This window comes from Bos indicus, chromosome 9 (genome assembly GCF_029378745.1).
Source record: "Bos indicus isolate NIAB-ARS_2022 breed Sahiwal x Tharparkar chromosome 9, NIAB-ARS_B.indTharparkar_mat_pri_1.0, whole genome shotgun sequence".
Taxonomy (NCBI): Eukaryota; Metazoa; Chordata; class Mammalia; order Artiodactyla; family Bovidae; genus Bos; species Bos indicus.
The window spans coordinates 52,871,024-52,885,825 of record NC_091768.1 but is presented as its reverse complement, the minus strand read 5'-3'; the positions used below and the strand labels follow the sequence as shown (position 1 = coordinate 52,885,825).

Sequence of the window (14,802 nt, the reverse complement as noted above, 5' to 3'; positions counted from 1 at the left end):
ACTTAGCAGAATTGATGAGGGCAAATGAATTCACTCATGATGGAAAGTTTTTAGACTGGGAATGCCCCAGAGGATCTACTGGAAGAGTTCAGCATGCTGGGATCCCAGTTAGGTGGGGTCCAGGGCCTAAGGTTTCTTGAGGGAGAAATAAGTTTGTTGTGATGTGGAATGACTGCCTAAGAGGCTCTGTTTCTTGCTCCTGAGGAGGAGTTTGGGGCTTGATAGCTTGACATTCCACTAAAAAGTTCCTGAAAGTGTTAGTCGCTCAGTAGTTGTATCTAACTCTTTGCAACCGCATGGACTGTAACCTGCCAGGCTTCTCTGTCCATGGGATTTCCCAGGCAAGAATACTGGAGTGGGTTGTCATTTCTTTCTCCAGGAGCCCTTCCCGACCCAGGGATCGAACTGAATCTCCTGTATTCCTGGCGGGTTTTTTACCCTCAGTTTCTAGTAAGCTGGAATTCCACTAAGAATGAAATAATCTTTTTTTTTTGTTTTAGGTCTCAGCAGCTAGCTGGTCCCAGCAGTTACTTTTTCTTCTGTTCCCCACTCCCCTCCAGTTATGCTCCAGCCTTTACTACTCCCCATCTGAGAGAGATTAAAACAAAACCATTACAGTATTATACTGAGATGGAAGCCAAACAGAAATGAACCATTCTACAATGCTTTTGAAAGACTTAAATGGTTAAAAGAAAGCAATCAGATCACCTACACATTCTCCAAAATAATCACCAAAGCTTTCATCCTAAACTGACTTCCTTTTATTCTGAAGCAGCATTTAGTTTCCCCTCACATTGCTCCTGAAGAAATGAGGCTTAAAGAGGTTAAGTGGTTTTTTTGGATAACACAGTGATTATTTGGTGAAGAAGGAATTTGATTTTTGTGTCTCTGGTTTTTGAAAACCATACTTTCCCCCACGAAAGTACACAAATCAGTTACAAAAAAAAAAGATCTCAAAAACAGATGCTTACATTGTAAAAAGAACTTCCAAATGGCATGACTGAGAGTTAATGATACACAGAATAGTTCATACCTGGACATTTGTGTAGGATCAATGATCATTTGATTGTCTTTAATTAACTGACCATCTTAGGGCACAGAGTTGACCCAGATAATGTCTTTCTTTTTGTGTTTCTATAGTTTAGATTCTGAAACAGAAATGATATAAAGTTAAAATGTATAAAGGAACAGTGATAATATGGACTATTCTAAAGTATCAATATATTGGCTTAGGTTAGAACGTTGTTTTCTGAAAGGATTACATATTATAATATAATAGCCTAATGGCCTTTCACGTTGGTAGCTTAAGTAGGTAAACAAACAAACAAACAAACAGCGATTGGCTCCATTTCTTTCATGGCGAGAATAGTCTTTGTTCAGATGATCAATTTGTGTCTGTCTAGATGAATTTAGAAAAAGAAAGTAGAAAAAAGAGTGAGCTGAATTGGTCTACCTAAGAATATGAGAAATATGTCATTTTTCTTTATTCCAAAGAGGAGAGAAGAAGAGTAAAGCTATTGGGTGGGCCAAAAAATTTGTTCGATTTTAAGTGAAAATACATATTTTTCATTTTCACTAGGAACCTGATTGAAAAACCTATTCACTAACCAAACAAACTTTTTGGCCAACCCAATACATCATAGAAATAGGGAACTGGTTGAAGAGTTTGTGTAATAGCAGGAAAAAGGTAAAAGATTCAACAAGAACACAGCAAAACCAGCACACTAGAGATAGGCAGTAGTGACCTTTAGAGTTTAATCCTGCTAGGAACCTGTAGAATCTTTGCAGGCAGGATTCCAGCTTTCTACAGAATGAGGAATTGGAGTTAGAGTGGATTTTACTGAGATTTTAAAGGTCAGCTGACATCTGCATTGTAGTAGATGTTACCATCACTTATTATTTCACTTAGTTAAAATACCATGGTGCACACTTTACATATTTTGGGTTACGAATTTACATCTGCACACTCTAGGTGACATATATATATATATATATATAAAATTTATATTTTCAAGTGCATCAATCTTTTCGTTACAGGTTTTTATAAATTTGAGACTTTCTATACAGGATTTCGAATGTATTAATTACCTATCCATTTGTGTGGTTTCCTCAAGTGTGATAGAAATAATATGGATTCTAGTTTTAATTTAATGCATGGATTAAGGATGCTTCTATTCAAGATGCTAATTTAGTAGAAAGATTCTTGGCTTTAATTGTTTATGTGGCAGTATTAACACTTCCAAAATATGGGCAGTATAATCTCATGTAAAAATAAGATAATAAAATGTTTATTTTTGCATTCATTATAAATATTCTCATGGTATCCCTTTTATCAAGGAATATTAATGAGTTTGGCTCTTTTAAAAAATGACTTATATGAACTTAAATAATGCCAGTTTATTCTTTTGATAATTAGACTATGAATGTGAAGTTTTTAAAAATCTTTGGCAAATTGGAGCAAGTTTACATACAGAGCAGAAGCTAAAACTGTTAAAAAGGAAAAAGTCTTTGATACCCTTATAAACCAGTCGGTAATTCTGGTTATTAGAAAAAAGAACTATAAGGAATCTATTTCAGATTACAAAATTCATTCATGAGTTCAATATTCCATACTTAGTTACTTTTTCAGTATTCCATATATACTCATTTGTACCTTTTATGAAAATGGTAAGAAAGCTTTATGAACAAACTACTACAATATCGTGGTAAGCTTCCCTTTATGGATGGCTGCTATGCCAAGTCCTGTCATTCATCTGAAACCCGAGAGAGAGGTTTCAGTCTGCATTTTGCATATGAGGAACCTGGGCTTGGCTGCTAAATGGCTTACCCAAGGATAGAGTCATAAAGGCGCTGTAAGGGGGGACACATAACACAGCTTTGCTGAAATTCTCCCTCGCCACCCCCAGATTACTGTGAGGCTGGCACTGCAGGCCTTCAAGAGAGCTGCAAAGAACTCTAGATGGTTTTCCATAATCTTGACTGGCTGACGGAATTCCAGCCTGGAGCAGCTTCCCTAAGAGCATTGTTGTTGTTGTTTAGTTGCTAAGTAGTTTCAACTCTTTGAGACCCCATGGACTGCAGCACGCCAGGCTTCCCTGTCCTTCACTATCTTCTGGAGTTTGCTCAAATTCATGTCCATTGAGCCAGTGATGCCATCCAGCCATCTCATCCTCTGTCGTCCCCTCTCTTCCTGCTCTCAATCTTTCCCAGCATCAGAGTCTTTTCCAGTGAGTCAGCTCTTTGCATCAGGTGGCCAAAGTATGGAGCTTCAGCATCAGTCCTTCCAATGAATATTCAGATTTCCTTTAGGATTGACTGCTTTGATCTCCTTGCTCCCCAAGGGGCTCTTGAGAATCTTCTCCAATACCACAGTTCTAAAGCATCAATTCTTTGGTGCTCAGCCTTCTTTATGGTACTCTTATAACCATATAAGACTACTGGAAAAACCATAGCTTTGACTAGATGGACCTTTGTTGGCAAAGTAATGTCTCTGCTTTTTAATATACTGTTTAGGTTTGTCATAGCTTTTCTTCCAAGGAGCAAGCATCTTTTAATTTCATGGCTGCAGTCACCATCTGCAGTGATTTTGGAGCCCAAGAAAAGAAAATGTCACTGTTTCAACTTTTCCCCCATCTATTTGCCATGAAGTGATGGGAACGGATGCCATGATCTTCTTTTTTTAAACATTGCGTTTTAAGCCAACTTTTTCACTCTCCTCTTTCACCTTCATCAAAAGGCTCTTTAGTTGCTCTTCACTTTCTGCTATTAGGGTAGTATCATCTGCATATCTGAGGTTGCTGATACTTCTCCTTGCAGTCTTGATTTCAGCCAACAGCACGGACACATTCAGTTCTTTGATCCTGCTCTGCTCCAGTAGGGGTGCTGTCACTACATTAGGTACCACAGACTCCTATCAAAGACTTTAGTACTCTCTACTTACCAACAGAGATGCCTGAAAAGAAAAAAAAAAAGAGCAGAGCCAACAGACTTGACCTAACTTGACTAATATATATTGACCAACACTATTTTATAGACATTGTCAGCATTGGTGAGTTGTTGCTTTTGAGCACAACGAATTTCGGAGTAGTGAGCTCGCAGTAGTGGAGACAAAGGTTGTTTGTTTGGCAGTCACCTGTCATCTTCTCCCTGGCATGCACTCATCCATTTGTCACAACGTTTTGTGGGAAGTTGAACAGGGAAGCTTAAGAAAAATGTTTTACTCTTGTCTTGATGATAGAAAGCATTTCTCACTGCTGGTAGCATGGTGGTAACTTTTCATTCCTTCTGGCAGTTTTTAAAGACTTATTTGACTTTGAGGGAACCTGCCGTATATCTTTAAGTCACAGTTCAAAAGTATAAGACAGGGTTGTTCATTTTCAATTTTGGCTGAAAAGTCTTAACTTTGACTCTGGCACTTCAAAGTTAGGGAAAACTTGGCTTTAAAAATGGTTGCTGATACGAGATGGCATATTTAATGACAGATGTATCTATAGAAAGCTGTTAAGATGCAGATTATCCCCCCTGGGGTGGGGGAGGGAGATCAAAACTGCCAATCTATAAAATATACTCGATAGAGGAAGGCATGGAATCTATCTTTGCAAGTGCTTTGATTGCAGGGGACAGTATAGCAGCATGTGGCATCATAACCCAGAGCAGACAAATCAGCTTGATGACTTTCAAAGCCGGGAATACTGCTGCAGGCAAGGGTACTCCAGTCTAGGAGAAATTAAAACATATAGAGACTGTTATTAATTCCATATCTATTTTTGTATAGTCAAATCTGTATGCAAATCCTTAGCATCTCATTTCAGAAGATTAATCTAAAAGTGAAGAGTGTTATGTGAAGGGAATGTAATGATAAAGCTCTGAAAATGAGTAATACTGCTAGAGAAATGTGGGCTGCAAACTTGGATGCTTTTTTAAAATTTATTTTTTGTACTGAGAAGAAATGCTTTTTATTTATATGCTCATTTGTAAGTTGTTTCAAAGGGGGAAAGCAATAGAACCAATTCTTAAGGTTTTTCCCTTGCCATCCTGACTTGGCAGAAGTTACAGCACTCAGCTTTTTAGGCACCTCCTGCAGTTTAACATTCTAGAAGTAATCAACCAAATAACTAACTAGGACTTTTATTCTTACCACCAACTAGTAACCCAATATCTCATTTCTAAACATTGTCATAAGAGTGAAAATTTGTATGTAAGGGTAAGGAATCTAATTACTGGGTGCAGATTAAGGGGGAAAAATTGTATTATAAATGCATCTGAGGAAGACAGTAAATAGTAAGTCTGAAAAGCAGGAAGATAAGTGGTGTGCCCTGGTTGGGAGAGAGGGTGCAGTAGCTGCATTCTAATCCATTGGTTGTACATTTAATCTATAATGGGCAGAGTCTCATACGTATTGTAGTGTTAATATCTTCAAATGGTGTCATAAACAGATAGTTTACTGCAGTAGATATTAATTCTGTCTCATATTTCTAAAACAAGTAGAGAGACTGTCAGAGTTTTGAAATAATGTGGGGGGAGTTCACCTTCTGTTCCCTCTCATTTGGAGAAATGATTATAGGCAAGCTGGACATTAATCTGGAGGTTATGGGCCAGATCAAAAGCACTTGGCAATCATTTTAACCCTGAAGACTTGTGAGGTCTCAATAGATTTGATTACTTTTCTGTAGTTATGCTGAGATAGAATTATTGGACATTCACGTTTTAATCAGATAAAGGAAGGTTGAGGGGGAAGCAAACATCCCTCTGTATTTGACATACATTTTGACTCTACATAGGTATTTCAGCCTCAGCTTTCTTAAGTGTATTATCTTTTTCTTTGATTTCATCTTTAAAAATGAGACATTCAATGAGAAATCCAGAGAAGACTATTTGAGGGCAGGAAGCTCATTTCTCTCTGTTCTTTGTGGATTTCTTCTGCAGACAAACCACTTTCCGTGATCTTGAAAGTGGTTGCAAGCTTCAGAGAGAACTTATAAAAAAAGCCTTCCAGTTAATAGTAGCTGTGGTCAGTTACATGAAAGATACACTGTCCTTACAGGGATTAAGACAGTAATGGTTGGCCTGGACTAGTTTCCTCTCCTTTATATATCCATTAGTATTGATTGATTATTCTACTTTCGTTAAGCTGATGCACTAATTCTCTAGTGTTTGGTTGATTTGACTTCTGGCCATGGAGTTGACAGTTGTGACCTATCCAAAATATTTGAACTACCAAAGCAAAAATTTTACTGGACAAAGTTAAACAGACAAGGAAAACTTGATTCAAGACTATTGCACTAGGGGAGAGAGATTAGAATGCAGTCTGAAGTCAACTCCTCTGAAAAACAATAGGGTTTTTAAGCATTGGGGTGAACTAGAAGAAATATACCGAAGTACTTTTGGAGGAAGGTTGATCCGTGTGATGTGTGGAGCACATTCAGTTACCCTGACTCTGTAAATGTTTTTCTCTGTGGCTTGGTCATTTGTGTTTCCTGATTTGCATCCATCAGAATTAGGCTCCTAGCCTCCATAGAAACTGAGAGATGGGAACATTATTTTCCTTGATGATAACATCTCAATGGGATGGGTCCCAGGTCTTCAAGGAAGATGCTCCTGGGTTGTAAAACTTGCAGGAAGCTTCATAAATGATTTATGCCATTCCTTTTACTTCATCTCATCAAGTGGGTTATATCATCCCCATCATCATCATCAGAAGTACAGTACAGTAAGGTATTTTGAGAAAGAGTCCACATTTACATAACTTTTATTAGAGTATATAATTGTTCAAATTCATTATTAGTTATTGTTGTTAATCTCTTACTGTGCCTAATTTGTAAATTAAACTTTATCACAGGTGTATGTATATAGGAAAAACAAAGCATATACAGCATTTGGTACCATCTTACACTTTCAGGCATCCATTGCAGGTCTTGGAATGTATCCCTCAGAGATAAGGGGGGATTATTATTGAGTTAAATTCATATTAAGTTTAAAGTAAAGGATTTCTTTTTTCTGCTTAATGTGACTACTGGAAAAATTAAAACTGCATATGTGACTCTTGCTTGTGGTGCTTATTCTATTGGACAGCACTGGCTCTAGATCTCTCTTGATGAATAATATGTTTTTTTAGATACAGTTCTTCCCAAGAGACATCAGGGTATCACTGTGTCGGGACTTCCCTGGCAGTCCAATGGTTAAGACTCTGCCTTCCAGTGCGTGGGGTATGGGTTTGATCCCTGGTTGGGGAGCTAAAATCCTGCATGCCTCTGGGCCGGAAAGCCAAAAAGTGTAAAACAGAAGCAATATTGTAACAGATTCAATAAAGACTTTAAAAATGATCCACATCAAAAAGTCTTTAAAAAAAAAAAAAGATATTACTGTTCACTGTGTTAGCACACCTAAGACTACAGCCATAAAATGACCAAGTTAGCCAAGGACAAGAATTTTCCATATAATTATGTCCCTGGCATAAATATTGTAGAGATTTGTGTTAAGTGTGCTCCACTTGCTCCCACTCCCTCACCATATTTTGCGCCTCATTTTGGCCATGCAGAGCCACTTGCCAGAAGTGGGGGCCTCGTGGTAATCTCAGCGTACTTGTTGCTTGCTCTAAACTGGATTGCTTCTGAAATGTTTCTTGAAAATGAAACTGCTTCAACAGTAAGCTTCTTAACTATGTCATGGGTTCACCATGAGGGTGTACAAACAGATCCTCAGCAGTAGCTAATTTTCCTTTAATTGTATCTCATTCTTATGTTGGACTATCCCATTTCTTATTCATGAAAGCGCTAACATGTGCTAATCCATTACAGGTGGAGTAACTAACACGGCACAATATCAGAACAGACTAATGGTATATGAACCTAACCAGGTAAGACTCATCTAAGAAAAGCTCATTACCTTAATTAAAATGAATTTTTAAAGAGTCCTCCAGTAATTAGGAGTTGGAATGCCAAGTCTATACACACACATGCATCTTAAACTTACATAGAGAAAAGGAAGCATCTGGATAAACTGCTTTTGGGTTGCTTTTTTTTTCCCCTTTACAAAACATGAAATTTCAGCTCGTTTTGTTTTATGCTCTACTCAATGCTTAACTCTTTCAGAGTTTTGCATAATGTAGGAAAAAGGGAAAATATGTTGATGAGTTCAGTTCAGTTCAGTCGCTCAGTCATGTCCGACTCTTTGCGACCCCATGAATCGCAGCACGCCAGGCCTCCCTGTCCATCAGCAACTCCCGGAGTTCACTCAGATTCAAGTCCATCAAGTCAGTGATGCCATCCAGCCATCTCATCCTCTGGCGTCCCCTTCTCCTCCTGCTCCCAATCCATCCCAGCATCAGAGTCTTTTCCAATGAGTCAACTCTTCGCATGAGGTGGCCAAAGTACTGGAGTTTCAGCTTTAGCATCATTCCTTCCAAAGAAATACCAGGGCTGATCTCCTTCAGATGTTCAGATCAAGATCCTTCAGATGTTGATGAGTTAAATGCCCTTCTTTCCATTTATCTCAAGTGGCTGTTCGTCTTTGAGATATCCTAAGAAAGGATTTGCATTGTCCTGTTGCTGCAGCCTTTGAGAAGGCTTGTCATTCTAGGAGGGAAGCATGCTTATGGTTTTGTTATTCTCAAATAAATAGTAACTTTTATTTAACCCCATGTAGCCAGCATATCTCAGGTTCTATAGTGAAGAATAAGTCTGAAGGAGAAGTATCTGAAGGGGTGGAGTATGTTTTTCATCTAAGAACTGGCATGGACTGGGCACATTGGGATGGTGCCTGTCCCGTCTGCCCACTTCTCATGCACATTTCATGACTTTTCTTTCCCCACAAAAGAACTATTTTTATTTTCTTTTCCTTCTACCAAAGTATCTGTTAACTGTGGCACATGTTTGCTGAACTTTGCCATTTCTGTGATTTTGGTAATATAAGTATTTTTCCTGGTTATGACAATATTCCAAAATGATTTGGAGGTCAGATCTTCATCAGCTGAAGATAATGGAACATGGAACTGGGTCGGGATTAGCCATCAAATATATGTTCAGAGTGCCCTCAGTCTATTTTGTGTCTTTTAATTTTTACAATTCCTTGATTCCGAGTGTAACAAAAGTATTTCTGTCTTTGCAAGTGTGTTTCCTGATGTCATTGTCAGCTGTCGATTTTGGATACCATGTGTTCCTGGGCTGGGTGTCTCAAGAGGGATCATTAATTACAGTTGCTTGAGTTTGGTGCACACGTGGTTAAAGAGGAAGAAGGTGTTAACATTTCTCAAACGAGTTCTGTTTCGTGTTTGTACACACATGCTCTTGTTTAAAATTCTGCTGGCATATTGTTTACGGTGGGTACTGGCAAACATCACATCTGCTTGCATCTTGCTCAGAATCTCAATAACTCTATCATTCAGCCCTGGTGCTTATTTCTCTTCTAGGCCTTTGTGGAGAGTCCGTAATGCCTGCCATCTGCCACAGAGCACATCGCTACCTGCCAACAGGCAGGCCGGGGTGACCTCTGCTTCCTCAGCACTGATTAGTATTCACACGCTAGCTTATTAGGAATGACCCCACCAGGCCTCTCTGTTTCTTTGCCTTTGCAGCGGTTGGCGGCTCACCTGGCAGGCACGGCAGTGAAGGAAGCTAAAGATATAATCAGGGGATGCAGGCAGGCTTTGCAAACCAGATGGCATCCATAGTCCTGTGGCAGGGGACTGGACTGCTGGTGCAACACTGAGCCCTCATACTGTGATGCGTTGCCTCATAGAAAGCACCTACAGAAAGCACCATCGTGTCTTGAGTTAAATCCACTCATGTGTAATGTATTAAAGGCATTTCTTAGAATATCTAAAAGAAAGGTTTAACTTATTAAAGATACAGTTAATTGGAAGGAGAGTCTTATTATGACAGGTTTAAAACTGGGGGACCAGATGAATGCAAGCCTTAAACAATTGGACAAACCACTTTCTTTTTTCTTGTGAGTGTATCTTTAAAAGAGAAATTAGAAATGAGCCAGTCAGTATGCCATTAGTGAATGAACCGATATTTATACAAAACTTTTTTTTTTTTTTTTTTTCATTTCCACCTTTTACACCTCTGTGAACTGGTGAAATTGTATGTTTTCAAAGCATCATGATTTTTCTGGTCGAAACCCAAATTTTTCTTGGAAGAAAGAAATTATCTGTGTTCTTCCTGTATGTTTAGTGTTTATATAAAAATAAAATGGTTAGGCTTATTTACCTGTCCATTACTTGAGATTTAAATTAAAGTCATATTTGATTTTCACCTATTTTTATATTTTAAATAACCTTATTTGAGAGGAGTTGAGAATACCTTTCTTAATCCTGAGAGTGATACAGAACCAAACATTAGAGGTTTCACCATTTCCTAAAGTTATCACAGAAAATTTGGTCTTCTGTAACAGAAGACCAAATAACAATATGCCTGGAAATAACTCTTCCCAATTTGGTGAAGATGTGAGTGTAAATATATTAAAGGCTGTGAGGGATTTGTTGCTGAATCAAAATTTTGCTCTTCCATTGACCTCAGGAGGTTCATCCTGGAAAGAACAGCAAAGCTGCCCTCACATTAGCTTATGTAGGGTTCCCTGTGAGCCAGTGATTTCATCACAGTAAGTTTCCTAGTTCAGTTCAGTCACTCAGTCATGTCCGACTTTTTGGGACCCCATGGACTACAGCATGCTAGGCCTCCCTGTCCATCACCAACTCCTGGGGTTTACTCAAACACATGTCCATTGAGTCAGTGATGCCATCCAACCATCTCATCCTCTGTCATCCCCTTCTCCTTCCGCCTTCAATCTTTCCCAGCATCAGGGTCTTTTCAAGAGTCAGTCCTTCATATCAGGTGGCCAAAGTATTAGCGTTTCAGCTTCAACATCAGTCCTTCCGTTGAGTATTCAGAACTGATTTCCTTTAGAATGGACAGTTGGATCTCCTTGCAGTCCAGGGGACTCCCAAGAGTCTTCTCCAACACCACAGTTCAAGAGCATCAATTATTTGGCGCTCAGCTTTCTTTATAGTCCAACTCTCACATCCATACATGACTACTGGAAAAACCATAGCCTTGACTAGATGGACCTTTGTTGGCAAAGTGATGTCTCTGTTTTTTAATATGCTGTCTAGGTTGATCTTAACTTTTCTTCCAAGGAGCAAGCATCTTTTATATTCATGGCTTCAGTCACCATCTGCAGTGATTTTGGAGCCTCCCAAAATAAACTCTGTCACTGTTTCTACTGTTTCCCCATCTATTTGCCATGAAGTGATGGGACCAGATGCCATGATCTTCGTTTTCTGAATGTTGAGTTTTAAGCCAACTTTTTCACTCTCTTCTTTCTCTTTTATCAAGAGGCTTTTTGGTTCTTCTTCCCTTTCTGCCATAAGGGTGGTGTCATCTGCATATCTGAGGTTATTGATATTTCTCCTGGCAATCTTGATTCCAGCTTGTGCTTCATCCAGCCCAGTGTTTCTCATGATGCACTACTCTGCATTTAAGTTAAATAAGCAAGGTGACAACATACAGCCTTGATGTACTCCTTTTCCTATTTGGAACCAGTTTATTGTTCTACGGAGAAGGCAGTGGCACCCCACTCCAGTACTCTTGCCTGGAAAATCCCACGGATGGAGGAGCCTGGTAGGCTGTAGTCCATGGGGTCGCTAAGAGTCAGACACGACTGAGCGACTTCCCTTTTACTTTTCACTTTCATGCATTGGAGAAGGAAATGGCAACCCACTCCAGTGTTCTTGCCTGGAGAATCCCAGGGACGGGGGAGCCTGGTGGGCTTCCATCTATGGGGTCGCACAGAGTTGGACACGACTGAAGTGACTTAGCAGTAGCAGTAGCAGTTGTTGTTCTTTGTCCAGTTCTAACTGTTGCCTCCTGACCTGCATACAGATTTCTCAAGAGGCAGGGTCAGGTGGTCTGGTATTCCCATCTCTTTAAGAATTTTCCACAGTTTGTGGTGATCCACACCGTCAAAGGCTTTGGTGTAGTGAATAAAGCAGAAATAGATGTTTTTCTGAAACTCTCTTGCTTTTTCGATAATCCAACGGATGTTGGCAATTTGATCTCTGGTTACTCTGCCTTTTCTAAACCCAGCTTGAACATTTGGAAGTTCATGGTTCACGTACTGTTGAAGCCTGGCTTGGGGAATTTTGAGCATTACTTTACTAGCGTGTGAGATGAGTGCAATTGTGTGGTAGTTTGAACATTCTTTGGCATTGCCTTTCTTTGGGATTGAATTAAAACTGATCTTTTCCAGTCCTATGGCCACTGCTGAGTTTTCCAAATTTGCCGGCATATTGAGTGCAGCACTTTAACAGCATCATCTTTTAGGATTTGAAATAGCTCAACTGGAATTCCATCCCCCACCACTAGCTTTGTTCGTAGTGATGCTTCCTAAAGCCCACTTGACTTCACATTCCAGTGCTGACTGTGGCTTATTAGATCATGAGCTCCTTATTGCCAAATTCAGACTTAAATAGAAGAAAGTAGGGAAAACCACTAGACCATTCAGGTATGACCTAAATCAAGTTTCCTAAAGTGCACATTATCAGACATGTGTGCCAGGCACTGTTCTAAATGCTTTAGGTGCATTAGCTCATTTAATCTTCACAACAGGCTTGTCAGTTGGGTACTGTGATCTCCGTTTTACAGAGGAGGAAACAGGCACAGACAGGTTAAATAATTTGCCAAGCTCACACACAAATTATAAACTTGGTATCCTGGATCCAGAGCCTGTTTTGTTATCATTACAGCACTGTACACAAACACCTATGCATGTGCACTCCTGAGTCATTTGGTAGGAGAAAGTTCTCTCAACTGGGAGTTAACTATTATGAAAACTTCTAAATTCTCATATGCTCCTCTTACAAATGCAAAATGCCCTATAAAATGCAACCCAAACAGGAGGAAATGCCTTATGTAAGTTGCAAAACAGAGTTAGAACATGTGGGATCTTCTCCACTTGTTCTCAGGTAAGACACCCATTCCTTTCAAACTAAGTAAACAATATTTAAATAGAATGTGGTCCACCAACAACTGTTAATGAGGCACTGCTATTTTCTGCCGTGGACATCTCCAGTTAACAGTTCACCTGCATTTCTTTTCTTTTCAGAATAAGTGGATAAGCCGTAGCCCTATGCTGCAGAGGCGGGTCTACCATTCCATGGCTGCTGTTCAAAGGAAGCTTTATGTTCTTGGAGGCAATGACCTGGATTACAATAATGACCGGATCCTCGTGCGGCATATAGATTCCTACAACATAGACACTGACCAGTGGACACGCTGCAATTTTAACCTGTTGACTGGCAAGTACCTTTGATTAAGTAAATCAGGAGAAAGAAGAGATTCAGGAAGTTGACAGACTTGTTTTCATAGACATCTTGAGGGCAGCTCTAAATATTAACTGCATGGAGTAGAACAACTTGGTTTTATTACAAAAGGTGAACATTGTTTATCTCTGACTCAGTCCATTGGCTGAGCACCCAGTTTCTCGGGGCCTGTGCTTACCTTTGTGTGCGTTTTCACTTTGTCGCGAGAGGCTTATCAAGTCCGTTACTGTCAATCAGTATTCATGTAGGAACACTGGTGTAAGTAGGGAGGGATCAGGTGCTGAAAGAGTTAATGACTCTATAGGAGCAATTTTTCTCTTCTCACTTTTAGTCTTGTTAGTTCCGGAGAATGGTCTTCACTGTTTATCACTGTCCGATATTGGGTTTTGCGTGTATTTTCCTAAAGAGAAAACGCTGGAGATGTTCTGTGCGTAGGGGTTTAGCAGCACTTCTGACCACACAGACCTATCCACCCATCACCACGATCAGCACTAGGTAGGGACCATGCTCATCCCAAAGCGAATGAAAGAAAGCAGCCAACAGCCTGCCCCTGACGTTTCTTTAGGAAGCTGAAAACTTTCTCCCTTCTTGGCTTGCATTATTAAGGTTCCTTCCCTTCCCGTTATTAAAATCACAGACTCAAAAGGGTGGGCAGGACTATGGCCTGAAGGCATTTTAATACGCTGAGTGGGCACTGTCACTCACAGCCACTGCCAAGGAGGCCACATTGGGGGCATAACCAATGTGAGGGGTTTAGATGCTTTATACTGCGCTCCTGTTTTTCTGAAAAATGATCTGAGGCCCACCTACAAGCACTTAACTCTAAGTTCCTGTAGTGGTACCTTAGCCCCTTGGTCCCTCGATCTGTGATTCTGTCTGCTATAGGATCCGGCTTATTTATTACCTGAGTCAATTCTGTGTCAGCCCATCAATAAGAAGAGACTGTCTCACTCTCTGATGGCCTCCAGGGAAGAATATGTGGTAGTGAGTTATTCTTTTTTTTTTTCAATGGAGGAGGAACCTTTCATCATTTTGGCGTGTCTATATCTAGGGACTACCCATGCTGGTCCCACCTCAGGAACTTTAATATAGTCTTAAAACTGTTGTGTATGTAAAGAAAAAGGAAGGTAGTAACTGTCAGTCTTTTTCTGTCATTCGTCTTCATTTGGGGCACGCCAGGGGCATGGCTCGGTTTTATTCGCTTCTTGGGGTTGCAGCTGTTAGAGATGTAAGCACTTGCCTTAAAAGTATTTGTATTCAGTAGAACAAGAGGTGTTTTGCACTCCTAAAATATACTTTATTTCCATTAGTATTAATTAATGGCCTACAACATGGTATGAAACTCTTCTATATGGCTTATTATTGCTGTCTTTAATGCTGTATTTACTAATTTGACTGGCTATTAAGTGTTATAACCTGGTTCTGACCCAACACAGATTCATTCTCTGAGAGTGGTTAATTCTTTCCTCTGAGACCTGGGAGGC

At 39.7% G+C, this 14,802-nt stretch overlaps 1 protein-coding gene across 7 annotated transcripts in view; it reads left to right on the top strand.

Moving 5' to 3' along the window:
- The window catches only part of KLHL32 (kelch like family member 32), a 221,254-nt gene that overhangs the window by 191,387 nt on the left and 15,065 nt on the right, over positions 1-14,802 (top strand). For all 7 annotated transcript variants that reach the window (XM_070796050.1, XM_070796051.1, XM_070796048.1 and 4 more), the window contains 2 exons: positions 7,797-7,855; positions 13,102-13,294. In XM_070796050.1, the coding sequence (XP_070652151.1) occupies positions 7,797-7,855; positions 13,102-13,294 (252 nt within the window). The remainder of the gene's footprint in view (positions 1-7,796; positions 7,856-13,101; positions 13,295-14,802) is intronic.